Source organism: Excalfactoria chinensis, chromosome 1, assembly GCF_039878825.1.
Source record: "Excalfactoria chinensis isolate bCotChi1 chromosome 1, bCotChi1.hap2, whole genome shotgun sequence".
Classification (NCBI taxonomy): domain Eukaryota; kingdom Metazoa; phylum Chordata; class Aves; order Galliformes; family Phasianidae; genus Excalfactoria; species Excalfactoria chinensis.
The window spans coordinates 177,707,618-177,734,105 of record NC_092825.1 but is presented as its reverse complement, the minus strand read 5'-3'; the positions used below and the strand labels follow the sequence as shown (position 1 = coordinate 177,734,105).

Here is a 26,488-nt window from a genome sequence, read left to right as displayed (position 1 = left end):
CTCAGAGTTTGGTACTGCAATTACAGATCTTGCAAAAGTTGCAAATTTCTCCATCTAACTTTCAAATCATGAATTGTTTATGAAAGACTGTATTGAACAGCAGGGTCTTGAGTACAACCTGTCTTTTCATTTCTGAAATCTCTTTAGGTATTACAGGCATGTGTGAAATTTGTCTTTTGCTTTCTGTTTGATGATCTTCTCCCCTAATTGTGCAGGTTGTGTGTGCTCCTGATGTGGATCTAAAAGTCTTCAGTCACTCCTATACCCACTCACTCCTATACTTTACAGTAGGAAGTCTTCTGTCACCCCTTCCTCTCTGTCCCTTGTTCATCCAAGAGATTTCTGCACCTTTAGTAGACTTCCCAGGCAGGAACGCAGGGCTTCAGCAGGGCAGAAAACAACAAAACCCATACGTGAATTTAAGAGGACTGAAAGCACAGGAAACTGTCCTCCATTAGGAGTGATCATTCATTCCAATGATGACGATCACAAATGGGTATACTTGCTAGACAAAGCACTATCTGGGGATATCATAATGAACCTCAGTAAATTAACAACATATTTTCCACAAAGGAAGAACATTCTACATTCAGTGGTTTCTGCATATCCAGTGGAAAAGATCTGCCATCAGTATTCAGCTTTCCACTATAGTTCTCAGCTAAAATAGCCATTTATAGAGGGAGAGGGAATTGAGTTCACTGAATATTTCATATTATTTAAATTAATTGTCACTGTGATGGCTTTTGCAGAGCATCTGACACAAAGGGATGAATGCAAGCCCCTAACTGTTAAGCCTGTGCTTCTCACCTTAGACTTGTCAAATTTTGTGATATAAATTTCACCATGAAGTGATAAGGCTAAAGAAAGAGTGATTCTGAAGACCAGATGTGTGCACTGAATTCCTTCACTTAATGAGTTGCAGGTAGCTTAGCTAACTTAGAAATAATTTAGCCCCTCTTTAAAATCCTTTTGAAACTGGGAAATTGAAGGGATTGCATAAAAGATCAGAGAAAGCTTCAAGAAACTCCACTGTTGTGCTTTCAGGATATGAATGTATTCCTGCATCCCTGAGAGAAATGTATGTTTTAGCATCATCTCCTTTTTTATTTATATATTTATTTATAACTCTTACTTTGGGACTTAATTGGCATGAACTTAGATTAGGAATGTCTAAACTAGAAAAAAATAAATAAATAATAGCAGAGACGGTGTGCTCAAATGTTTGCTGATTTTATTCAGCTGTGTTAAAAGCTCTAATAAATGACATTATTCTCCCTTCTCAATCTTCAGGTCTAATAAGCAGCATTTTCCCTTCTTACCCTTCTTTTTCTGTAATTTTAATATCCAGAAATCTAAAAAAAAAAAAATAATTAAAGGCATTTTGTGTGATTTTTTTTCTTTTTTTTTTTTTTTCCTTTTTCTTTTTTTTTTTTTTTTTCTTTTTTTCCTAAAACAAGCTCTTGTTTGGGTGAAGAAATATTTAGAATATGAAATCCATGTATACATAAATGTTGGCTGCGAATGTTAATTGATAGAACACTTGTGCTAACCAAATCCATTCAGACATAATCTTTTCAATTTTAGAAATGTTTCATGGAAATTTATATATTTTCAGGAAGTGCCTTAAGAATAGTAATTTGGAAAAGAAAGAAAAAAAAAATATTTCAAATTTTCCTTTTAATTTTGTGAGGTATGCTGTGTTAAGATTTAATGTTGCTTTGAAAAGAGGCACAGCAACTGAAGTGAAGCAGTTGATTGATATGTTGATTTTCTTTAACTTTTTTTTTTTTTTTTTAAGAAAATTACTAATTTGATTCACTATGAAAATAGCTGAAACAATTTTTGATATACCAAATTTTCAGATGAAACCCCTGTGGATAGTGATATAAATAAATACAGATATTAACATTAATTCCACTTGGTATATCTTTTTTTTTTTAATCCTCGTCATAGTCTTTTGGGAGTTTTCTGACTACATTTTCTTACTGATATCAAGTAATCTAAATTGCATATACTTCTAATGAGGACCAAGTACTTGATTCTGATATATCCTAGAAAGACAGCAAATAAATAACAGTAATATTAAAAAAATACTGTCTCCCACAATTTTCTCAAACTGGTTGCTCATGGCTTGGACAGATGTACAGTTTCCTAGGTGAAGAACTGTTTGGGGGACTGGGCGCAAGGATAGATGGTGAATGGAGTTCAGTCCAGTTGGCATCCACTGTCTTTACCAGGATGCAGGATTGGAGCCATTTTAAACCTTTTTATCAGTGATATGGGTGAGGGGAGTGAGTGCACCCTCAGTATGTTCACAGGCAATACCAGAAGGGAGAACTATTGATCTGTTTGAGGGTGAGAGGGCTCTGCAGAGTGATCTGAATGGGCTGTGATGAGTTGAGTTCAAGCCTATGGCATCCAAAACATCCTATGTTGTTTTGTTTCTTTGTTTGTTTGTATTGTTTTGGCTTTTGTTATAATATTTCTTTTTTAAAAATTGAGGACAGTTAGTACAAAAGTGAGATATCATCCTACATTCATTCAGACAACTAGAGCACATCCCATAACAGTAGCTAATCATCTGTAAAAGAACCTTTTCAAAACATTTCCTGCTTCACCGTTTAATCATTATTCTCTTGGCTAAAAAAAAAAAAAAAAAAAAAAAAAAAAAAAAAGTTAATAAGGCCACAATTTTAATAAGCTAATAATGCTGAAAAGTATCCATAAGAACATGGATGTATAGGGCCAAAATATTACTGGCAACTGGGATTTGACTAAAGCTATGTTATCATTGAGTCTAATAGTTTGTATAGAAGCAAGGGAAATTAGATGGTGTCGTTCTTCTCAAGGGAGCTGCAGAAGAACCAGACTAATTTTTACACCACCTGGAGATCATCAGTTTTCAAAAATACAGATGTATATTCACAACAAGTTATGGCAATTCCCACACAGGCGTTTTTCACTTTGGTTTAGTCACACAGCAATTAGGAGAAATGCCAAGTCACTACGCTGAAAAATAAACACACTTCCAAAAGGGAAGCCAGAGGCACATCTGGTTGAAGTTCTACTGCCAATAGCTTGGCTTTTGTGAAGTTCATGGCAAGCACGTGGTGCCACTAAGAGGCAGCCCACCCGTTCCTGAGCAGCAGAGAGGGGATAAATCATGCAAAGAGGTGCATTTTCCTTGGTGTGGAAAGACTCATTCACACAGTTGTGATTAATGTTTGCAGAATTCTGCTCATGCAGAGAAGTTTTATAAATAGTAAAATGTGTTTTTCACCCTCCATACATGCATGATAGCTTGATGTGAATAATGTTTTATATATAGGCACTGACTTTTAGATCAGCGATCCAACTGCAACAAAGGTCAACAACAAGTTAAAGGCATGCTTGTTTTCTCATTGTCAAGATAAAAATGAGCTGCAACTACCAGTTTCGTTCTTTGAGAGCATTTCTTTTCCTCAGCAGAAATTCACAGCCCCAGCCTCAATATATTGTTTTCCTTGTTGCATTATCATAGAATCATAGAATCACCAAGGTTGGAAAAGACCTAAAAGATCATCCAGTCCAACCGTTCACCTATTACCAATATCTCCCACTAAACCATGTCCCTCAACACAACATCCAGTCATTCCTTGAATAGCCCCAGGGTCGGTGACTCCACCATCTCCCTGAACAGTCCTTTCCAGTGCGTGACCACCCTTTCTGAGGAGTAATGCTTCAGCTGAGTAGCAGAGGATTGACAGAAAATTGAGAGTGACTTGCCTGCTCTTGCAAGAGTTTTGGCTTATGCACAGAAAAAGATGGGAATTTTACAAAAGAACTTTCATTTCATGGACTTTACTGCATCAGAAAATGTGCAGAGAAAACGTTCATATTTTAGGTTATCCATCTAGCACATAGACATGTACTAAAAAAGGTGGAAAATGAAAAATCAAACTTCTCTAAATAGGCCATATTCCCTACAGAATTTGCAGGTTTCAAGATTTGGACTGCTGCTTGTAGAAATTTCTGGAAAATATTTATTTATATAATCAATCAATCCATTTGTTGGATCAGGACTTAAAAACCCTCTCTGCCTAATAATAAAACTGCTGTGTCTAGACCAAGCTATTTGCATGGGATTGTCTGCGAGTTTTGTTTTGGGTATTATTTTATAATAATGCCTTTCATTTCTAAGTTAACCATGCCTCATGATTGCCTCATGATCTGGGCTGAATCTAATTTTAACCAGGATGGGTTTTGCTTTGTCCTCATTTTCTAGTAATTAAGAACAACAGAAAATGTACCATGACATTGTTATTCAGCTGACAGTCATTTATACATCCTTCCTGAAAGCTAGTCAAGACCAAGTAAATTCAGATTTCATCTTCTTTATGATAGTTCATACAAGACATACTTCCTTCAGTTGAAGTTTTAAAATAAATAAATAAATCGGTTGTAATTTCTGGACTTTTTCAAATAGGGATTCTCAGCAAATGCAGTTGGGAATTAACCTTTTAATTAAGCTAGTGTTATTGCAAAGAAGGATGGCTTTGAACATTGGTAAGGTCACTCTGCAAGGAATAAATGTTTTTGCTTCAGAGGTAACTTTGTTAACTTCTAAATCATTCAACCTTCTGTCTTCCTCTGCTTTCTAAAACTATAAGAACTACCCAAAAAGTCACCAAGGAAAAAGGAGAAAAATTGCCATAGCCCAAAGGTAGACAGACATCACAGAGAAACAATCAAGCAATAGCTTTCAAAAGCCACACGTTTTGTCATGTCCAGGTTAAGAAACGTAGAATCTTGATTTTCAAGAAAATCCAGTGAACTGGTAACAAATCTCCATCCAAATTGTTGTCTGTTTCCTAGATAGTCTTCAGTGTCACATCATATGAACTGGAATTTTTATAGCATTTCTGAGCTGTGAATTGCTTTTCATTATTTAGGAACCCTGCCAGCTGTACTCTGTAACATGATATAAAACAAGTGTCTGATCATGTCAGCGCAGACTTTAGCTTATGTTTTCAGAGACTGAGAGCCCAGTTCACTTATTTAAAGTACAAGTGCTGTAGAAAACTTAGAAAAATTTGCCTGTTCTTCCATTAGGAGTATGGAATGAAACTGCAATATAACAACTCCAGAAGAATCAATCTACATGTGGTAACTACTAGTTGATTTTTACACTGATGTTCAGACGTGAAAAATGCCTACCTGTTCAAAAAAGACATAGACGAACTTTAGGTGTCAGTTTCCAAAAGAACTTCTACAGATAGACTAACTCTATACGTCCCTGAAATATATGCACATATCCCACTTCGTTTTGTTGCAGTATTGTCAGCTGCCTTGAGTTTTACGCATCATGACTAACTCTTTGCCTTACAGTAGATTTGAGTGGCCCATCAAAAATATCTCTGAAATACCATTAGGTTGTATTTAAATAGCATTTGTAGAGATAGTGATAGGTTGTTCCCTCCTCACTGAAGGTGATGTAGGGCTAAAGGATTGGTGAACTTGCCTTCATTTCCTCTGTGAGACCCAAGTGTTCGAGTGCATGATATTTTCCATTACACAAAACTGAGCACACCCACACGTAGTGCAGTTTAATGGGATACACTCTAGCTGCCCAGCTCCCGACTTGAGAGTAGTTTTACCTCTGTGTGCTGCCATCAGGTCAGTGAGCTGAATGAGGTTCCCATGTGACTACTTAAAGCTCACAACTGGGAGCTAGACTAATAGCAGAGGCGTGGAAAGCCAGAAATACTGATTTTGGCATTAGCCTCACTGAAGCGAATATTCCCTTGATTCTACTCTGGCTTCATATTTCCCTGCATTCTGATTATAGTAACTGCTCTATTGCTGGCTTGCTCCTTAACAGAGGCTTTATTAAACTTCATGAAGGTGTAAATAATTTTTCCACAATTATTCTGTACCAAAAGTCTGTGAAAGGATAAAGAACCAAAGATCCAAAGTTGCTTTATCAGTAAGTGCCCTGCTTTAGAAACCATGCTCTGACTCTTATGGGTGTTAAACACACGCAGATTCACCTGACACAAACAGACTTCTTATTGAATACCCAGTTAAGGTATATATCAAACCAGTTCTCTTGTTATGAAAAGTGTATAGCCTTTAAGAGAAAAGATGGATAAGAAGTAGTACAAAATTCAGATATTTCAGGTTTCTTATAATTTGTCAAGAACAAAAATTGCTTCTTTACAAAATAATTGTATCTTCATAAAGTAATGGTCTGTCTTAATCAGAGTGATAACTAGAAGATTATTTTCCAAGTTTATGTACATAGGGCATTTTTATTTTTATTTATGAAGACCCAGTTTTCCATAGACTTTGAAAAAATCAGTATTTGCTTCTACGCAAACATGACAGCATAAGAAGCAGGAATGCTATTAAACTTTATGAGTTTTTTATGTGTGCAAACAATGTGTTCAAAGAACAGTTAAGGGATGGCAACTTTATAAAGTTAAACACTAAGAATTAGGAAATGCAAGAATAAAGAGGATCCAAGCAAATTTCCATGGCCCTTTGTGGCCATATATTGTATTGCAGTGCTACAATATAACTCAAATATATTTTTAATTGCACAGTTATTTTTGTTTTCGCAGGCTTCATTTAGTGAGGTGGGGGGTTATTTATACAGCATTTCACATTCAGCGTATCAATATAGATCAAACTATGCTCTCTTTACATAATTATTTATTTTCCTCTTAGACTATGCCTGACCATAGTATCCAAGTAGCTCATAAACATTAATGAGTTTATTTTCACAGTATCCCAGTGTGATTAGTACTTTTAACTCCTTAAAGAAAAAAAAAGCACTGAGATCGAATGATTCTACTAGTCCTTGTGTCCAGCTTGCAATATCAAGAATGAAATTCATTTCTCATCCTAAATCCTAAACGTGTAATATTCTGATGCTTTTAGCAAGCGATACTGGCTGACCTGCTTAAACTCGAAGTTTAAGTTTCAGGTGGTCAACATCAGCTGATATAAATTCCACCTGAGACTGACTTACTGGAGCACATGGGATTGTGTAACTTTTTTTTTTTTTTTTAACTTCCAAACCCTGACTCTCCCTAATTTCAGCTGAAGGTGCTGATGTTCAGCACTTCTGAAAAAGAATGGTCATCTCCCAAGGCCTTTCAAAGTGAGGATATCTCATTTCCACACCTGCGGAAAGCTTTGGTTTATGTGAATTGCTTAGCAAATTTGAGGCAAAAAGCATGAATAGAAAGAATTGTCTAAGGCAGCATATGTCTACTTTAGCCTGAGAGCATCCTTTTTTCTCACATATCCTTGGTCCATAATTTTCTCATTTGCCTAAGAAATGATACTGGCAGCCTGCAGGTGCACAATTCCTGTCTCCTCCAGTGCACAATTAATTCCCAAAGGAACATCTTATCTGCATGACATGATAGAGCTGATGGGGAAATCATACAATTTACTGCACAGAACCTGCCCTAGTGGGGAACTGGGCTTGATGACCTCTAGAGGTCCCTTCTAACCCCTACAGTTCTGTGATTCCATGGTACTTCTGTTGCTATAGAGTACTTTACAGTGTTATGTTTATTTTAATATGCAAACCATAATTTAAGAAAAGCAGTCTTTCTTTCACTTAGCCCTTGGACTGCATAACTTGCAAAGCTATCAGTGGAAATGTGTTTAACAACCATTTCGACGTGGTGCTCAGGAGCACGACAGCAGAGGGTTGTTAGAGTTAGGGTAATATGGTTAGGTTGTGGTTGAACTAGGTGATCTTTAAGGTTATTTCCAACCTGAGTAATTCTATGATTCTATGAAATAACTATACTCAAGTAGTCTTGGAATGTGTGAGCAAAGGTGGGGCCAAAACTTAAAATGACTCTGAGACCTGGATCAAGCCTACACAGCTCCCTGGGGCAGAGCCATAGTCTTCTCCTACTTCAGCAGTAACTGCTGAGAGCAGCTTTTGCTAATTGAAGGAGATGAGATAAACACTTCCCTTAGGGGTGTCACAGGTATTTTTGAGAAACAAAGCCGTACAAATGCTGGAATTCTTTCTCTTTCCTTGTTTTACTAACTTAGCTTCAGCATTCATACACATTTGCTCCAGTTTCTGTTGATATGACTTTTCTTTTCCTCCTCCTTCCTGAGAAAATCTCAAGTTCAGCCTTCCTTGAATTTGTCATTACACACTAGATCTCTTGGCTTATTGTACTATGGACATGTTAAGCTGCTTGCACTGGGTTAAGTATGTATCTGTGAAAAAGAAGATGAGGACTTGGGATGATACTTTGACATTTCTTTTTCTTACCATTACTGCTATCTCAACAAATCACACTACTCCTCTTTGACTTTTCTTTCCTACTCCATTGTTTTCCTCCTCTACGAGTGCTGATGAATCTTGATATGGGGATGGGAGCTCAATAAGTGCATCATTCAGGTTCCAACAAATCTTGACTAACCTGGTCAGCATATGTGAGTGGGATGGGTGAGAGGGAAGCATAGGGGAGATGAGTGCGTGAGATGCAGTTAGTGGATAATCTTGGTTTCTCTTCACAGTAATTCAGTCAGTGCTGTGCTACTGAAAAAGGGTTGGAAGAGCACTGAAATATTATATAATTAAATGTATAGTTATAAGTTTAAATAAATGCATAGATGTATGTATAACAGATCACTTGCATAGTTTTATTCACTATAACTGGATATCTGTGAAGTCACTAGCAGTGTGTAGTAGGAAGAGGAGCCTAATGTTTTGTATAAATTCAGCTAAGTAGGACACCCAAGTGTGAAGATTGGGAGAAGGCATCTGCTGCAAAACACAAAGGGTGTATGGTGTAGTGTGCAGGGCAGAGATGAACTAAAATAAAATATTTATGGTAGGGAAAACAGGAAGGGCAAGCAATTGGGCAATATTCATATATTATCTATTTATTAGATTACATGATTAGTTTGTTATCTTCTGATATAAAAGCAGGTTGTTTTGTTGTGCTGCATTTTCACCAAAGGCTTGGCCCTCTGAGAAAATTGAACTGTAAGCGGTAGCATTTACCTTCTTTTCCTCTTCAGTTGCTTTGCAGTAACCCCAGTACAGCTGCCCCATAGCAGAAGCTGTACTCCAGGTGATGCAAGAGATGCTAGAGAAGAATTTGTGAGGCTCAGTGCATCCATACTAGATGAGTGAAGCAGCAGAGCTGAGGGGATCAGGGAATGGGAGGGGAGACATGGTACATACAGGGCTGCACAAGAAGTTATAGGAAGAGAAGAATCATAGAATCACCAAGGTGGCAAAAGACCTCCAAGATCATCTAGTCTAACCACTTTTCTACCACCATCTTCCCAGTAAACCACTTCCCTTAGTACAACATCTAAACATTTCTTGATTATCTCCAGGGACAGTAAATCCACCACCCCACTGGGCAGGCCACTCCAGTACCTGACCACTCTTTCAGAGAAGAAATTTTTACTAATATCTAGCCTTCCCTGGCAGAACTTGGGTGTTTCCTCTCATTCTATAGATAGTGGGAGAAGAGGCTGACCTGCATCTTCCCACAACCTCCTTTCTGGGAGTTGTAGGGAAGGATAAGATCTCCCCTGAGCCTCCTCTGGACTGAACAGTCCCAGTTCTCTCCCTGTAAGACTTGTGCTCCAAAGCCTTTACATTTTCAATGCCTCAAAGTCTTGTAATGAGGGGTTCAAAACTGAACACAGCACTTGAGGTGTGGCATCACCTGTGCTGAGTATAAAGGGATGACCGCCTCCCTACTCCTGTGCTATTGCTGATACAAGCCAGGATGCCATTGGTCTTCTTGGCCACCTGGGCACACTGCTGGATCATGTTCAAGCCCAGCAATGGAGCCCAGAGGAGGAGCTAAGGAGGCATGACGACTTCTGTAGTTCTTCTCATAATACAGACACAACAGAAAAGGAGTTTTGAAAGGAAAAGTTGAAAACTGTGGAAAGAGGTATGCAAGTGATGTTATTAACAAGACAAAGGGTGGAGAAGTGGCTACAGCTTGATGCTGGCAAACCAAATGGTTTCACCCACGTGTTTGCTTCAGCTTAGTCCAGCTAATACTGATTGTTTATCTATTTTTATTTTTTATTTTTGAACGTTTACTAATTTCTATAGTCTGCTGCCACATTCATCAAGTAATACTAGCAAAACCACCCTCTTAGAATGTCTTTTTTTCATATGGGTGTTTCAAGTTAAAAATCTATTTTAAATGATTGGATAGCAACTAGCAACCTCCAGAGGGCTAAACTGATGCTGTTAACAGGTCCAAATGTGATGCAGCATATGGAGATGAATACCTCATGGTACAGATTTGCATGCAGGCGGTTTTAATTAGGATTTAGAATTCCTTCAGGAATGCAGCATTCTGGACTAGTCTCAATCTTGTCAATACAGTTTGTTTTTGTTCATGCTGAAGTGTTCAAAAACCAGTAGGGTCCTCATTTCTTTTTATTTTTGAGGCTTATATGAATTGCTAGTTTTCCCTAGCTGCCTGCTGTCAGTATGATTATAACATGTATATATGTACTTACTATACAATGTTGCAGTCTTTTTCTAATGTTGTACCAGGTCAGTTCAAAGTAAATATAGTCTAAAGCTTTTTGAGACTGCATAGCTCGTTTTTGGTTTTTTTTTTTTTTTTTGTTTTTTTTTTTTTTTTTTTTTCTCTGCAATACTTCACAGTTGCAAGAACATGCTGTAACTCGAGAGTTTTGTGCCATCTTGTGAGCAAAAGGTGAAACTACGTCCAGCTAATACGGGAAAGAGGTACTTTTGTCAATATTTGTTTCATTTCCACGATGAAAAGTAAAATTATTTCAAGATTTATATATATATACTTCTATATATATACACACACATGACAATACTGTAAAAAATTAACTACAGTGCATTTTACCTATTTTTTTTATTTATTTTTTCTTAAATAGTGGGAACATTTTACATATAATGGGCCTAACCTGCTTATTTCAGTTAACTGAGGGAACAAATAATTTGTTTGCTGTTTTTTTTCCCCCTCCAAATAAATGAACTTCTTGGTGTACAAAGTAGAAAAACCATGCAGGCTCTCAGTGTTGTTCACTGCTGACAGAATTCCTTCCTTGAAACAATCTGGTTCTTACAGGAAGCCTCTTGTCATCTAAAATTCACTACCTGTTTCTTAGAGATAACACAATATAAACTGAACAAAGCACTGCTTGCTATTAAATTAGTGCAAAGAAAAACCTAATTCCTGACCTTAAAAATTCTTCTGTTTCCTGAAGCCTGGCAGGGAGGTGGTGGGAGAACACTAAAAGAAAATTACATTGGCAGTGGCCAACCTAGAATTGTGTTATTATTAGTAGTAATTATTATTATTAACATCACTGTAGTTGCATGAGATCTTGAGCTCAGAAGAGCAGAACAGGAAAACTCCTCAATTCTGTCATAGCTTAATTGATTATTTCTGTGACCTTGAGCAAGCTGTTGTAGTTCTGTGCCTAATTTTTCCCACCTTTAGATGATGCGTACACTTCTTTTTCAACAGGATATTATCAGACTTGACTACCACTTGTAAAGCTCTTCAGGCTTCTTGGATAAAAGGTATTGCTGTGAGACAGTGACAAGCTTGTTAGAAATCTACTTGATAAGCAAAAGAGCAAGTCATTCACAATAAGTATAATTATTCAAAGATTTAAGCTTCTTAATCTACTTCCACAGTCTTGGCAAGCAGATCATGATTTCTTCCATTTTATGTAACGAGAAGAGTATTTTTTTCCCTTTTTACTCTATAGATTGATTGCAAATATTCAGAATTCAAGCTGTGTTGCTCATTTGCAATCAGTTGAATGAGTAACGTTATTTCTACTCATGATTGGATGAATGCCCAAGGACTCATGTGTGCAAATCATAAAGTTTATTTTCTCAAGATACTCATCTGTATGACATTGAAATGTGTTGCCTCTAAAGAGAAATGCCAGTAAAATTCAACTCATCAAAGACCACTGATCACAAAAGCAAGACAAAGGGGTGCTGAGATTTTTAATAGGTCTTCATGGATTAAACTTTTGTCTAAATGGACCAAATCTTACATCGATAGCTTTTGTCTGTAGCTAAGAGTGTGAACCAATTTGGTGCATTGAATTCTAGACCTAATATCATACAGAAGGGGATTGTTGCTAGACCTACTCAAAGGTAGTTTCCAATAAGAAATAGTGGTTCTAGTAGTTCCAATAAGAATTGCTGCAGATGACTAGTGTCAGGGTATTTCAAAGCAACTCAAATCCTGGTCTGAGGGAAGAGGCAAGTCAGTAAGGGATGAGGAGAAGTTTGCAGTGGGACTCAGTCTAGCCCCAGACTGCAATGGGGTGACTGAATCTTTAAGGGATCATTGTATCCTGCAGAAATTTTGTTGCAGAAATTGCTTTCCCAGTGATCTTCTTCAAATTATGTGGGTTATATGAAGGCCTGCCACTTCTAAGGTCTGCAGAAGTCTGACATATACCGAGGATGGCTGTAAAACATAATAGGATTTGAGATTTTAAATGCTGATGCTTAAGAGCTAAAACATGTAGTACTGCTATTGTTTCCTTTGACAAAACTTACTATGCTAACTAAAAATATCTTCCTGGTAAACTGGCTTAAAAAGGAGATTGGAAACAGGATCTACTCTTGAAAGGACTACCAATTCATAGAATGTTGCAGCATGTTTTTTCCATTTCTATTAGCTGAATCTGTGATAATGCTTTGAGTGAAGACATATCTAATTTTTACCTTGATTCATTCATCTTTGTATCTTACAGATGTCAGGGTACTTTCCTGTAAGTTGAGAGCCACTCTAGACCAGCATTTCCTGGGTGCTCTCTACAGGATGTTGTAGAGCCTTGTGATTCCTATAATGAGCTTTGCTCTCTTTTGCATCTCTCATTGCTAGCAGATATGTAATGTTTTGAAGTATGTGATCCAGTCATACGAGTAACAGGGACATGTGCCTTGGAATGGCAACTTTAGTAGGATCACATTCAGCTTAGGGCACAGATCAGTTAATCTAAAATGAAGCATTCGGTTTGCGCTTTCTGTGAAGCAAAACAGCGGTACCTACACAGAGTACTTAGGACTCTAAGAAAATCCTCTTTGACCCCAGCTAGAATGACATATTCCCAAAGAGCTTAATTCACTGGCAGTCTAACAAATACAGATTGTAAGAATAGCTCTGTTTCCATTCATATGCTTTAATTTTGCTGTTGTAATTTCACAGAATCACAGAATCATAGAACTGTAGGGGTTGGAAGGGACCTCTAGAGATCATCGAGTCCAACCTCCATGCCAAAGCAGGCTCTCTACACCACGTTGCACAGGTAGGCGTCCAGGCGGGTCTTGAATATCTCCAGAGAAGGAGACTCCACCACCTCCCTGGGCAGCCTGTTCCAGTGCTCCGTCACCCTCACTGTAAAGAAGTTCTTGCGCACATTCATGCAGAACTTCCTATGCTTAAGTTTCAGCCCATTACCCCTGGTCGTGTCCCCACGCACTACTGAAAAGAGACCAACTTCGCCACTATGGCTCCCACACCTCAGGTATTTATAAACCTGGATCAAGTCCCCTCTCAGCCTTCTTTTCTCAAGGCTAAACAGACCCAGTTCCCTAAGTCTCTCCTCATAGGGGAGATGCTCCAGGCCCTTCACCATCTTTGTGGCCCTCCGCTGGACTCTTTCCAAGAGATTCCTGTCTGGCGAGCCCAGAACTGGACACAGAATTGTTACTGATCATGTATTTTCCTTTTTTTCTTTCTTTTTTTTTTTTTTTTTTCTTTCTTTTGCTTCCTTTTCTTCTGGAGAGTTGGCTTTGCTCAAAATTAAGGGTTTTGACCATTCACTCTGTTGGACTCACATCTTCAGTCCTGTTTAGCTGACATCTGCTTGACAAACACAGACTTAGGAATGTTCCTTTAGACAGTACGCTTTGAGGAGCAGTGATGCTGCAATAATCTCACATTTTAGAGAGAATGATCGCTTATAAAAAAAAAGCACGTTCATATTAAAAATTCACAGCAGCACACTCTACTCCCCCATTATAGGTAATTACAGAGGATTTTAAATATCTGATGCTACTTGGCAGCGTACAATACTCTGTCAGCAGCAGGCACTGATTTGTAATTTAATTATCATAAGACATCCACCTGTTCTTTTGTCAAATGAAGAGTAGCACTTCCGTGCAATCATGCCCTTCCCTCCAGAAATTTGAATTAACCCTCACAGAAAGCTCAGTTTCTAGGGAACTGGGTAACTTCAAGTAAATTTGCTGGAATCCATTTGGACACAATAATGTAGACAAACAACGCATTCCTGCAGGAGAATCTCAGCTCTGGTTTGATATTTTCAGCCTTGCATTCTCAGAAACTTTCCTTACCCCTGGCTTTTTGCTGTGTCAAGCTGCTTTGGTTTACTGCTGAAGGCGTTTCAGTGAGGAGATGATGTAGGAGGAGAGATGCATGAAAATCAACAAGTTTGGTGCTAAGAACATGACGCGAAGATGTAACAGGATTGACCCAGAAATGCTCTAGGCTTCTACCTTATGAGTAATGGGAATGCTGGCCTGAAGGTGGGAGGGAGATAAAGACAAATAGAAAAGTAGCATTCTGTTTTGTGAACTTTCCAGGTTATGGCAAATAAAAGTGGATATTAAATAATTTATTATGGAAATACATAGTTATCAGATAAAATTATAGACTTCAATTAGAAAATATATGTTTTCAATGAAAAGTCTTCAAAATGTTCTGCTTTTCAGGAGCACAGGGCTCATGGTCAGCCAACCTACTCTGGGACTTGGCTTTCATTTATGTAATGTGCACACTGCAGTGCAGTGATGGGAGAAGGACTTACTGATGGACATGAAGAAATGTTCTTTCTTTAATACCACCTTATGCTGCTTTTTGTGGCTGTTTAGCTGAGTGAATGATCCAGCCAAGTCTCCTCAGGGCTTCAGCCACTGATGTCATGCCTGTTTGGAAAGTGGTTGCAGGACATTTTCATTTTGTCATTTCCCAAGAAGATGGGATGAGTCTGGTGTTCTGCAGCTCTTTCTCAAAACCACCTTTTAGCAAATGACTCACTTTAGAAAGGGTGTCTCTGAGTAGCAGTCTTTTTTGAAAGAGTACTTGCTGGATTCAAAATATAATGGATCGCTTTGGGGTTAAGTTATTTGCGTGCCAAGACTTTAATGGGACATTGGTTGGAGTACTGTCTATTACGCTGGTGGCTTCTTGCCCAAAGAATACTTGTCTGTTGCCAGTCATTTTATGTATTCATTCTTTATGTTATCTGAAAAGTAAGCATGTAAAGGGTTGCAGGCATATCCCAGAAAGAAGAAAGTGAATCCATCATGTCACGTGGGTGTTTGAAAAATAATTGGCAAATGCTGAACCACTTCTATGTATCAGGGTGAAAGTGGGGATAAACCAGGATGATTTCCTTTGGAAGGATGCAAAAAATGAAGCACCAGAACCTGGTGCTCAAAATGAGTGGCAGGAGGAGCAGAGAATTCTGCTTTGCAAAATCTGTATGAGCATACCTGAACTTGAGACACCTTTGTTTTCCTGTGTGGACATCTAAATAAGTCTTAGATTTTGCCTTTTCCATAGCCTTTGATTCCACACGCTGCAGTGTTTGAGAACATACCTTTCAAATGAAAGCATTTACAGTTACACTAAAAAGCACTGTGAGCACAAGAAAGATGTGGAGCTGTTATAGGTTATAGTTGATCCAGGGAAGGGCCTTAAGGATGACCGGGGTGTTGGTGTGCCTCTCCTGTGAAGAAAGGCTGAGGGAGGTGGATTTGTTCAGCCTGGGGAAATTACCCATTCTGTAGTTTTATCCCTCAAAACTGCTGTATGTGCACTGGGAACAAAAGGCAAGGTATTAGCAACTGGGGGCTGCAGGGCTTGGCTTTGCGAGGAGAGGAAGGTTCTGTCCCAGTCCTGATTCAGCCATTAGCAATATAGAATAAGCCAAGTTGGATGAAACCCACAGTCAATTCCACATCAGACCTACTAAGAACACAGCTAAGCCCACTCTCTGAAGGGATGGTGTCTCTATGAAAAGGAGTATAGAGGTCTAGAAATCCAGTTTGATTTTGAGGGTTACTGTTACTTCCTTCATGTTATGGTCAAGCTGCTTGCTTTCTCTCTTTCTTCTGTTGCTTCTCTGTGGAAAGGGAAGTTAAAACACCTCACAGCACAATTAGTCTGCAGGAACTGCAGTCTTCATGGAAATGCATTGCAGTTTACTGTGGTGAAATGGAAAAAAAAAATATTTTGTTCAGAAAAGCTATAAAAGAGCAGTTATTATTGTGAGGGTGTGAAATGTGAGAAGACTCAGCAGAGCAACATAACATTGTTGTCAGTACTGGCTCATACCAGTACGTCCTCTCAGATGTCTATATGAAGATAGCAAATCTGCTGTCTCTGTGTGATGATGTGAGGGCTGCTCCAAAAGCAGTGACTCCTGTTTTATTGTGTTGGCCCATGACACTGAAGGTGAATGTTGGTGGGATGGCAGTGGAAGTTGAATCTTCCCATGAGTATTCCCTTACATTTTGTTGCCATGAGGCAGATGGCAGCAGAGGGGCAGCCTAACTAAAACATGTTCTGACAGGGAAGTGCGTATGAAGCCAAGGTATGAAATTCTTCCACGCAGAAAAAAAGACAAAGTGTGGGACTGAATTCCTTCATGTAGGAAAAATGGAACCCAATGACATTCATCAATACTTGCTGGGCATTTATGGGGACCAAAGAGTGGATATGAGCACAATGAGGTGGTGGTTGTTGTGTTTCAGCAATGGTGATAACAAGGGTCACCCTTACTGGTGCAGACTTTTACTAGTGCAACATGCACACTCTTGTTCATTACTGGCAAAAATATATTGGCAATAGTGGTTAATGTATTGAAAAATAGTGTTATGTAGCTGAGAAGTGGCTCCATCAAATAATGTTATTGTGTTCTTTGTTGTAGTTTCAGTGGGAAAATACAGGAGCATTACTTTTGGAGCAAGCTATGTACTAGTCTTATTCTCACTGATGAAATGTTAAAAACAGAATTAAGTATTCTCTCTAGAACAAATTAGAAAACCCAGGAGTTATATTAATGTCTGATAGTTTATCCAGTACCTGATATTAATACATAGACATTGCTTCCTGAAAACTTATTTCTCCCTCCTTGTTATCTTTCTTTTTTTCTAGAAATACCGTTATCAAGATGAGGATGCTCCACACGATCATACTTTACCTCGATTGACCCATGAAGTGAGAGGCCCAGAGCTTGTTCACGTGTCAGAGAAGAACTTGTCTCAAATAGAGAATGTCCATGGATATGTCTTACAGTCACACATTTCTCCTTTGAAGGTAGGATCAATGTGGCTTTGATTCTCCAGCATGAGAAAATGCATAAGGTGAAGTCCCTGAGAACCTTATCTTGTGCAAATAGCCAAGCTGTGTTTTGAAATGTATTGGTTCAGATTGATTGTCCTCTGTCTGGAGTTTGAGGCTTGCTGTATTGCAGTAGGTGTTGGTTTAGCTGGCAAAGGATACAGACACACCTTTATGTGTCAAAGCAACTATTTACAGGGATTTTGTGTATGTGTGTGTGTGTGGTGTTCTCTGATACATTTGACTGGGCAAAACATTTATCTTCACGGTGAGCCTGGATATGAACCAAAAAGAATTCAAGAAGATCCTAAAACTCCTATAATAAAAGGAGCATGATAGTATGTGTATTACTTGTTGTTTTCTTCCTGCCTGCAAAAGGGAGGAAAAAAAAAGAAGTATTTTTAATAATGGTGGTGATGTTCTGGCTAATGGATTTATTCAGGCAGTTAAGTAAGAAGCTAACAAGGCAGACGGGTGTTGTGCATTCCAGTGCCAAAAGGTTATGAAATGGGCATTGTTTGTCTAGCAGAGTGATTACAGTGTGGTGGTAAGTGAAAGCAAATATTTACTATTAAAGACTGATGCTAATTCATCTGGCATTCATCGAGCCTTCGTGGAATAGCCATGTGAAACAGTCTTTTTCTGATGTTCTTGTTATTTCTTTGTGAAGTTTGTACGTAGTTTGCTTTTTCATGCTTCAGAAGGTTTCCACATTGCCTACCTAAATTCTACTGTAGAAACCGCCAGTGTTACGTTTCTTTATGTACTTTGGATTCACTTTTGTTTCCAGTGATCAACAGAAGTTTCCATTCAGCAGATTCATATTACATAAATTTCTGCATATTTGAGACATACCATTTAAAACTTTCCAAAAGCCAGTCAGAACAGTTTACTGGGGCTTTTTGAACTACAAATTTTTCATCCTGTTTCTAAATGCTTTTCAGTATTCCACTTCCTCACAGCAGTATTGCACAAACATGGCTGCACTGAATAACAGCTAAATCTGGGGCATGCTTCCTCTCTACTTCTATTGTGCCCTCCCAGGGAATGTGCCTGCAATTTAGATATTTTGCTTTCTTGTGTGGGATATGGAACTGCTGAAATTCTGCTCGGGGGATATAGAACAAATGCTGAAGTCAAAATACATCTTGTCAGCTCTGCTTTTATGACTGAGAAGACACTGGTGGTTGGAGTGGGATAAAACTGTCAGGAAACTCCAATGAGAGCTGGCTGCACTGGAAAGGCTGACTCGTTTTGCCTCTGCTTGCTGGCTACAGGTCAGGACATTTGCTGCAAAGGGAATCTGTGTGTAAATCAAAGTCACAACTTTGCTTGTACTGAGAGGGATCCCATAACTTCTGTGTCACTTTGACTGTCAGCCTGATCCAGCCTGCAAGCAAGTCGCATGGGCATGGGGGTGGCCCCCTGACACAGCGGGGTTAAATTAGCTGCCTGACTTACCTGTATTTCACAGTGGGATCTGCAGCAGCGTGGTGCACCTCTCAATGAAGTTTTTCTGAGATGGTCTTTTGTGTCTAATGGCTTCAAAGAGCACTGATAACAGGGATGGTTTCCCAAAGTATGTATTTCATAGAATGAATCATAGAATGATAGAATAGTAGAACAGTAGTGTCACAGAACCACAGAATGATAGAATGGCTTGGATTGGAAGGGGTGTCAGAGCCACCTGGTTTTAATTCCTCTGACATGGGCTGGTTGCCACTCACCAGATGAGGCCCAGGGCCTCATCCAACCTAACACTGAGCACCTCCAGGGGCAAGGCATACACAGCTTCTCTGGGCAGCCTATGCCAGGGCCTCACCATGCTCTGGATAAAAGGCTTCCTTTTAAAATCTGATCTAAATCTTCCCCATTTTAGTTTAACATCATTCCTCCTTGTCATATCATTATCATATTGTGTAAAAAAGTTAGTCTTGTTTTCTATAATCCTCTTTTAAGTACTGAAAGGCTGCAATGAATTCTCACTATACTGTGCTTAATAATATAATAAAATGAAAATGTTGAGCATGAAAATAATGTAACAAAGATGTTTTGGAACCAAAAGATAATCCCAAGGCTGAGCCACATGTCCACCTTAATAACCTCACTTTTTTACTCTGCCAAACTCCAGTCACTTATGAAAAAGTTGACCTCTTCCATGCATTTGTGTTCACTTGGAAAGAAACCTGTGAAGCTGGTGCAATTAGAAAGCTCCCCTCCAGAGCAGCTGTAAAATAAATTGCACCACAGCCATCTCGGGAAGCCCTAAGAGTTATTTACACCCTGTCTGTTCAGGTAGAGTGCTTGGTACCATCACCCTGCCCTCACTCTAAAGTTCCTAGTAAATATCTCAGTGTGCAGCTTGAGGTTTTTATCACAGTCTTGCATCATTACAGCTAGAAGTTTAGTGAATAGTTGAGATTCAGAAGGATAAACCATTGACCTGTGTCTACCACTGCATATATTTGTAAGTACGCTGTTGCAGGGATTTTTGAAAGACTTTCTAATCCTCAGCACAAGGATTCATCCCTTCTGTATGAAGAAATGTACAATTCAAATGCTTGATGTATCTTGTTGTATAGTACAAATATATCTTATAATGGATTCTGAGTTGTTTGTACAAATTGGTATAGAACTTGGCTGTAGTTTCACTTTCTGGATTATGTACTTTGATGTAGTTCACAATTATCCTAGTGAAGTTAGTCTTTATTGGATACTTCAAAGAGATTGGGTTTTGTCAGATACTGAGCTGTAAAGCAAATTTTCTTTTAGATCTCAGCAGTTTTATACGCTGAATAATCAGAAATATAGTCCTCAACCATTCTGAATATGTCTTTGAGACACTCAGGTACTACTTATGCTAAAAACTCTTCATGAGTGTGAATACTGGCTAGACAAGTCTTGTTATCTTTTGAGTCCCTATACCTTGATGGACAGTAGCCAGATTACTTCCTGTTGAAAGATAACAATAAGAAAGAACAGTTATGATGAACAGAGGAGCCTCTTTTCATTGTGACTTCTACTTTTGCACCCTTAGATTTCTTCATGTACTGTCAGGTAGCATCTTCTATACACTCGACACAGTCATTGTACGTGCTAAATGTTAGAAAGCTGCAAGCTTCTGCTAAAGGTTGATCTACCTATTAGTGTGGAAAAGATAACATTTGCAATAGCTTCAGCAACTTTGAATGTCAAACACAGAAGTTTAAAAGGAAGTTTTTGGTTACGTCAGTGAATTAACATTTGGGAAAATGTTAGCACCTCAGCAGTTCTTTGCAAGAGTTGACATACTGTGATGATAAATGTTCTTTACAATTTGTGAAGGTAAGGAAAATGTGCTTTTTTAGTCCACAGAATAAAATTGTACGTTAATATACTGAAATAGTTGTACTGCACTTTCCCCTGTTCTACACTAGATGGTGCGATTAGCTCAGAGTCCTTTGATCAGACTATTACAGCTTCGGGAAAGTGATACTGAGGTCTTCATATAGCTTAGAAAGTGCTAGTTCAGTAAAAATGCCTTGTTAGAAATCAGGTGCCTTCAGAAGCACTGGTGTGTTGAGAAATCTGAGTACAACATAGACATACCTGGAATTTAGACATGCAAGTTCTGTCTCCAAAAGATGTAATTTTCTCATTCCCTTCCTCCTAGGAATAACGCTAATCAGTGTTCATTAAATGACGGAAACCTCCGGCTTCTGAATGAACCTTATTAGCATTATTGTGATATTAGATATCTTGTTCTTTTAAGTACGCTCCTCTTTCTGTAGATAAGCCTAGAAGTAAAAATCTATACAAGGATCTTGGATCTCTGTGGTTTCTTGCATATTTTAAATGCCAGGCTATTCCTGTTACTTAACTCTTTAAAGCAAGGTTTAAGTGTAAGCATCAATGGCAGCTGTTTAAAAAGAAGTAGCATGTAAATCACTGTTATTATCTTATCCTAAGCTATTTTTAAATAAGGAAGTTCAGTTGTCTCAGTTATTTCTTCTTTGACTGCCCTGCTCTATAAAAAGAAAAGGAGCTGCTCTGCGTACTCCTCCTGCTCTTGCTGCCAGGCCATGCTCACATACAGCTCAGAATGGCTGCTACTACTTTATACAAAGTGAGAACTGATGGAATGAATTTCTTGTGGGATAAAGGGAAAGTCCTCTCCATACAAAGCAAATGAGCAATTTGTTTCCTTAGAGGTCTCTGTAGTTGAGCTTATACATGAATTAACACCAGTGTAAATTGTTTTCCAGAAAATTTCCTTATCCTATTAGCAAAGTATGTTGATTCCATTCATTTTTCTTTGTTAGTGATGTCAAAAGCCTCTATCTTACCAGTTATTTGTGGTCCCCCATATGGAGTGTGGAAAAGACAATGCCACTTGATCATTATTTCTGCTCAAAACCGGGTTTCCTTTTCTCAACTCTCATCTTCTGGTGAGTGCATAGAGTGCTCCTATCATCCTTTCTATCTGCCTGAGTGCAGGAAGGTCATTCCTGCAGAAGCTGCTTGAATTTGGATGTCCCCTTTTCTGCCTCTAATGAAACAGCTTTCATCACCTCCGAAGCCTGTCTTGTCCCAGCATGAGTCAGATCTTATGATGGTAGCTGCTGTGCTTTTCTGACAAACTTACAAAGAGGGGGAAGAGACTCTAAGGATAATCTCGGGTTATTAATTAATCTGTGTATAATTCCTTAGTCTGAACTTCCTGTAAACTGTCACAAAGAGCAGCATTTTTTAGTCTAAAAAGGTAGATTGGATAAAATCTATTTATTTTATGAATTAATACTCTTAAAGTGTAGATCACAGCAGGACAAGGAGAAACAGCTTTAAGTTGGAGGAGGGAAGATTTAGGTTGATGTCAGGGGGAAGTTCTCTTACAGAGAAAGTGGTGAGGTTCTGAAACAGGCTGCCTAGAGAGGCTGTGGATGCCCCATCACTGGAGGTGTTCAAGGACCGGATGCATGGGGCCCTGGGCAGCCTGGTCTAGTATGGAGGTTGGTGGCCCTGCCTGTGACCAGGAGTTTGGAGATTTATGATTCTTGAGGTCACTTCCAACCCAGGCCATTCTATGATTCTTTAATACAGTCTTCAATAAAAGCTGAGTTCAGAAGCACACTTGGAAAGATAAGATCAAAACATTTTATACTTTTGTTGTTGTTGTTGTTTTTGTTGTTCTTCAGAAAGTTCTGGGAGTATGATTTTCTATTTTTTTACTACTTAATTCTGTATTAATCACAAAGTCATGCACTGGTCACACATACAATGGAAACAACAAAGTCCAAGACTCATGATGTCTCAGGGGATCACTTGAGTTGTAGATTAAGTCAAGAAGTGGTCATGGAGAGCTTCAAAACAGCATTGCAAAATATACTCGTGGAGCTGTTTTAGCAGTTGCAGGAAAGTCTTCTGCTCCTGTAAATACCTCCATCTACCAGGAAACCAGAGTTAGACTGCAGCTTCCAGTGTTACCCTGCCAGATTCTCCTATGTCAATGTAGTTTCTAATGATTTTATGGAGAATATCTAAATGTGACAAGAAGCCTTACTTGTTTTCGGAAGAGTCTGAACATCCATCATCGTCTTGCTGTGGAAGAATAATATGGCAGAGGTGAAGTTCCCATAGGGAAGTGGATAAGGCTGAATTATTTGTTTAAATTTCTGTGATTCAGGTGTGACAAGTAAATGAGGCTGTGCCATATCACATGCTTTCATTCTTTGGTGAGGCTCCTAAAGGTAGTGAAGGCCTATGAGTAGTTGATGTTGTGGTAGATGTGAGGAACAGAAGTCTGAAGTTTTGTCTTGCAGTTGCAAAATTGAGGTTATGTAGAGGACACATTAATGTATGCATAGATATATTAGCAACCCATCTAAAATTTGATCTGGCATCCCTTTCTGTGCTTACACTGACTACATTTCATAAGTACAGCTGATCTGCATGAAGCATTTTATAGCCCCAGGGTAGCTCAGCCCAGTAGCAGTGATCTTACAGTAATACTTTTGATCTCTTCCCTCCTAGCTTCCTCGCCTTTGTGATGTTGTTGTGATTTTATTGTGTGTGATTTTTTCCCTCCCCTTTTTAATATGCAGTTATTGGCAAAGCCCCATACTGCAGTCTGTATCTGCTAGTGGATTTTCACTGAATATTCAGTAGGTTGCTTCATTAAGATACGACGCTTGTTACATGTTTAATCAGATACTGCTTTTCTCTTATCTCTTACAGTAACAGCAGATAGGCGTATATCATAGATCTGTATCTGTGATTTGCATTTTTTAATATAAAAATGCAATTGGATTAAGATGAAACAAAGGGAAAAGACAAATAGGCCTATGCTTGTTCCTGCTCTTAGAAAAGTACCAAAAAGAGCTCTGAATTTCAATTTCATTTTCTTTCCAGGCAAAATACACAGCTTATAAATCAGTAAAAGAATATTTTGTTTTTCAGTTTCATGTGGGCAGGGATGACATTGATTTTTTTGCATCTCATTCTGAAGCACATCCAAAAATGATGCAAAATTTGAATGTTGAACTCCTAATGAGGAATGGTGTCGGTCTTTTTGTCATCATACCTAGATGTGCTATTCTGTGTGCTGGACTTTTTTAGCCATGGATTTCTAACTGATGACTTTCCCCATGGTATATGTTGCTGCAGACAGTATTTTGTTATACTTCTGGCTTCTGTTAGAATTAAAAAGAAACCACATAAAATTGCCTCTCTCGGTGTGTGATTTAATTGGAAAAATCTTGACAAGTTAAGGTAAACCTCAGGCCTTGCAATTTCTTCAGGTTTTTTTTTGACAGAATAAAAGGTGTGTTCCTCCCTCCCTCCCCCCAAGCACAGCAAATTCTGTCAGTGTCTACCAACCCATTATCTGTGGTTGGATTTGCCTGAAGAATAAAGAAGGGCATTTTCAAAGGAATTTGGAAATATTTTCAGGCAATGGACACTGTTTATTTTAGAAAGGCCTTCTAGGTATTGCAGGTCTTTTCAAATGTTAATCTGAATTGCAGTTTTTAGGAGCCTTGCTCTGTTTCTGATCTGCTGAGTGCTTTATGTGCTAGTATTAATTAGCTGTTACATCTTCCATTCTTTTCAGGTCTCAGATTTCTCTTAGTCTTGCTCCTGAGTCTTATTATTATTATTATTTAAAGTCTGATGTATTGCAAATATTTTTGGCAAAGTCTATTGCTTATAATCCAGAAGATGAGAGATTCTAGGAATCCTTTTTGTCTTTCAATAATGTATTACATAGAATAAGCTACTCCATGGTTCACTAAGCTGGTTTTCACTTGATGCACTGCCCATATAACATTCTCATAGAATATCAAATAAACCAAGAATAGATGTACTATTGTAAAGGTGCTTGGGATTTATATATATATGAAATAAATGAAATGTATCAAATAAATCAATTGAATTGTTACTAGATCTTACAGACATAAGATTTGTGTGTTCTCTCAGTTCCTTCCGTGAGTCTGTAACTACAAAAATATCAGTTTATTTGTATGGCATCTCTAAAGTGCTTGCCACCTTTCCAAGTGTTTCATGACCTACTCATGAGAAGTGCAATAAAGCATCTTGACGTTATTAGTCAGACTGTAAGAGGAGGGATTTTTCTCTGAAGTGTCAGACAGGTTTAACACCAGTTGTTTTCCTGAGCTCAGCAGCTGAAATGCCCTTCTGTCAAACTTCAGCTACTGCTGACACTTGGAAACATACTCTCCATTTTACATTAAATGGCCATAACACCTCTTCACTAAGGAATTACCTCATAATTCACTCATTACAACAAAGATCTATACATTTATACATCCAGTGATGTTCCACGTGAAAAAATGCCTTTTTTTTTTTTTTTCAGTATCAGGTGTTAAAAATACAAAGCAGAAGTTTGCATATGGATCCTGCAATTCAGCTTTTAGCATGAAGAAATAGAATTGATGTGGCCAAGCCTTCAAACTATATGGAGGGATATCTTGTCAGCCTCACTAAGAGGTGCTCAGTTTAATTTGTGTTTTGTTTCTAAGTGCTTTCTTTTATAACTCTTGTTTCTTGTGGTTCCTATTTAATCTTGTGATAGTAATGTTTTGTGAAGTGTGGAGCTGTGAATAAAACGAATAAAACAAATTTCTGGCATCTAGATAAAAAAAGATCTTCCTGAAAAGACCATTATTTTTCATCTATTCTCAAGAACATAGTTTAAATATGAACTTTAGGGATTATAATTAGGTAGCATGTTGGTACCATTCACTAACTGTAGCTTCTCAGAATGATTTTTCAAATGAAAAATCCTTTTTGCCATTTAGTTCCCTGCAAAATATCTATGTCAGCAGACCATGTCAATTGCTTTCTAATAATTTCTTAGTGAGAGTAGAACTACCCCATCTGAAACAGTTGGGGAAAATGTCATGAACATTCTGCAGTCATGATGACTCAGGTGACTTCTTTCAGATCTGCCCTGTTTACTGTCTTGATCTCATGTAGCACCTCTTGTTGTCATGTCTTTTCTGTTCATTGATCAATTTGCTTTTTGTCTGCTTTGAGTGGAGCTCTCCTTGCTTCCCCGTTCTCCAGCATGATCTTTATGAACAGTTTGTGTTGATCTCTCTTACAATTGTAACGTGTTTCCCCCTCCTCTCAAGCAAAGGCAAAGTGAACTACACTGGGATATCATCAAGTCTGGTGGTCACAGCCCACTGAAATGGCAGCACTTTGGACAACTTTCAGTCTTTTGAGACTTGCAGATACTCTGAGCAATGTCAGGTGCAATTTTTCTGCCAACAGACTCAAGCATGCTATATTACAATTTTTATATTCCAAATGAGAACAGAATACTTCTTTTAGACACATTAGATAGAGAATTTAGCTTATTAAATTATAATGTTGAATGCAGAAAGTAACTATTTCTCAAGGAAAATGTAAATCTTTGATTTTTCAAAGCCTCTTTTCCATTATGGTTATGGTAAACATCTTCATGGATTGCTGCATTGGATTTGATCTTCCTTTAGTGGTAGAACTTTGTGCTTCCAAATCTAAACCAGATAAATGACTTAATAAAATGGCTGCAGTTGATAACATTGGAAGGACTGAAAATAATGTTTTCAACAAAA

At 38.3% G+C, this 26,488-nt stretch overlaps 1 protein-coding gene across 28 annotated transcripts in view; it reads left to right on the top strand.

The window, feature by feature from the left end:
• Positions 1-26,488, top strand: part of DLG2 (discs large MAGUK scaffold protein 2) — a 981,657-nt gene that overhangs the window by 433,071 nt on the left and 522,098 nt on the right. For all 28 annotated transcript variants that reach the window (XM_072326879.1, XM_072326883.1, XM_072326882.1 and 25 more), the window contains one exon: positions 17,205-17,366. In XM_072326879.1, the coding sequence (XP_072182980.1) occupies positions 17,205-17,366 (162 nt within the window). The remainder of the gene's footprint in view (positions 1-17,204; positions 17,367-26,488) is intronic.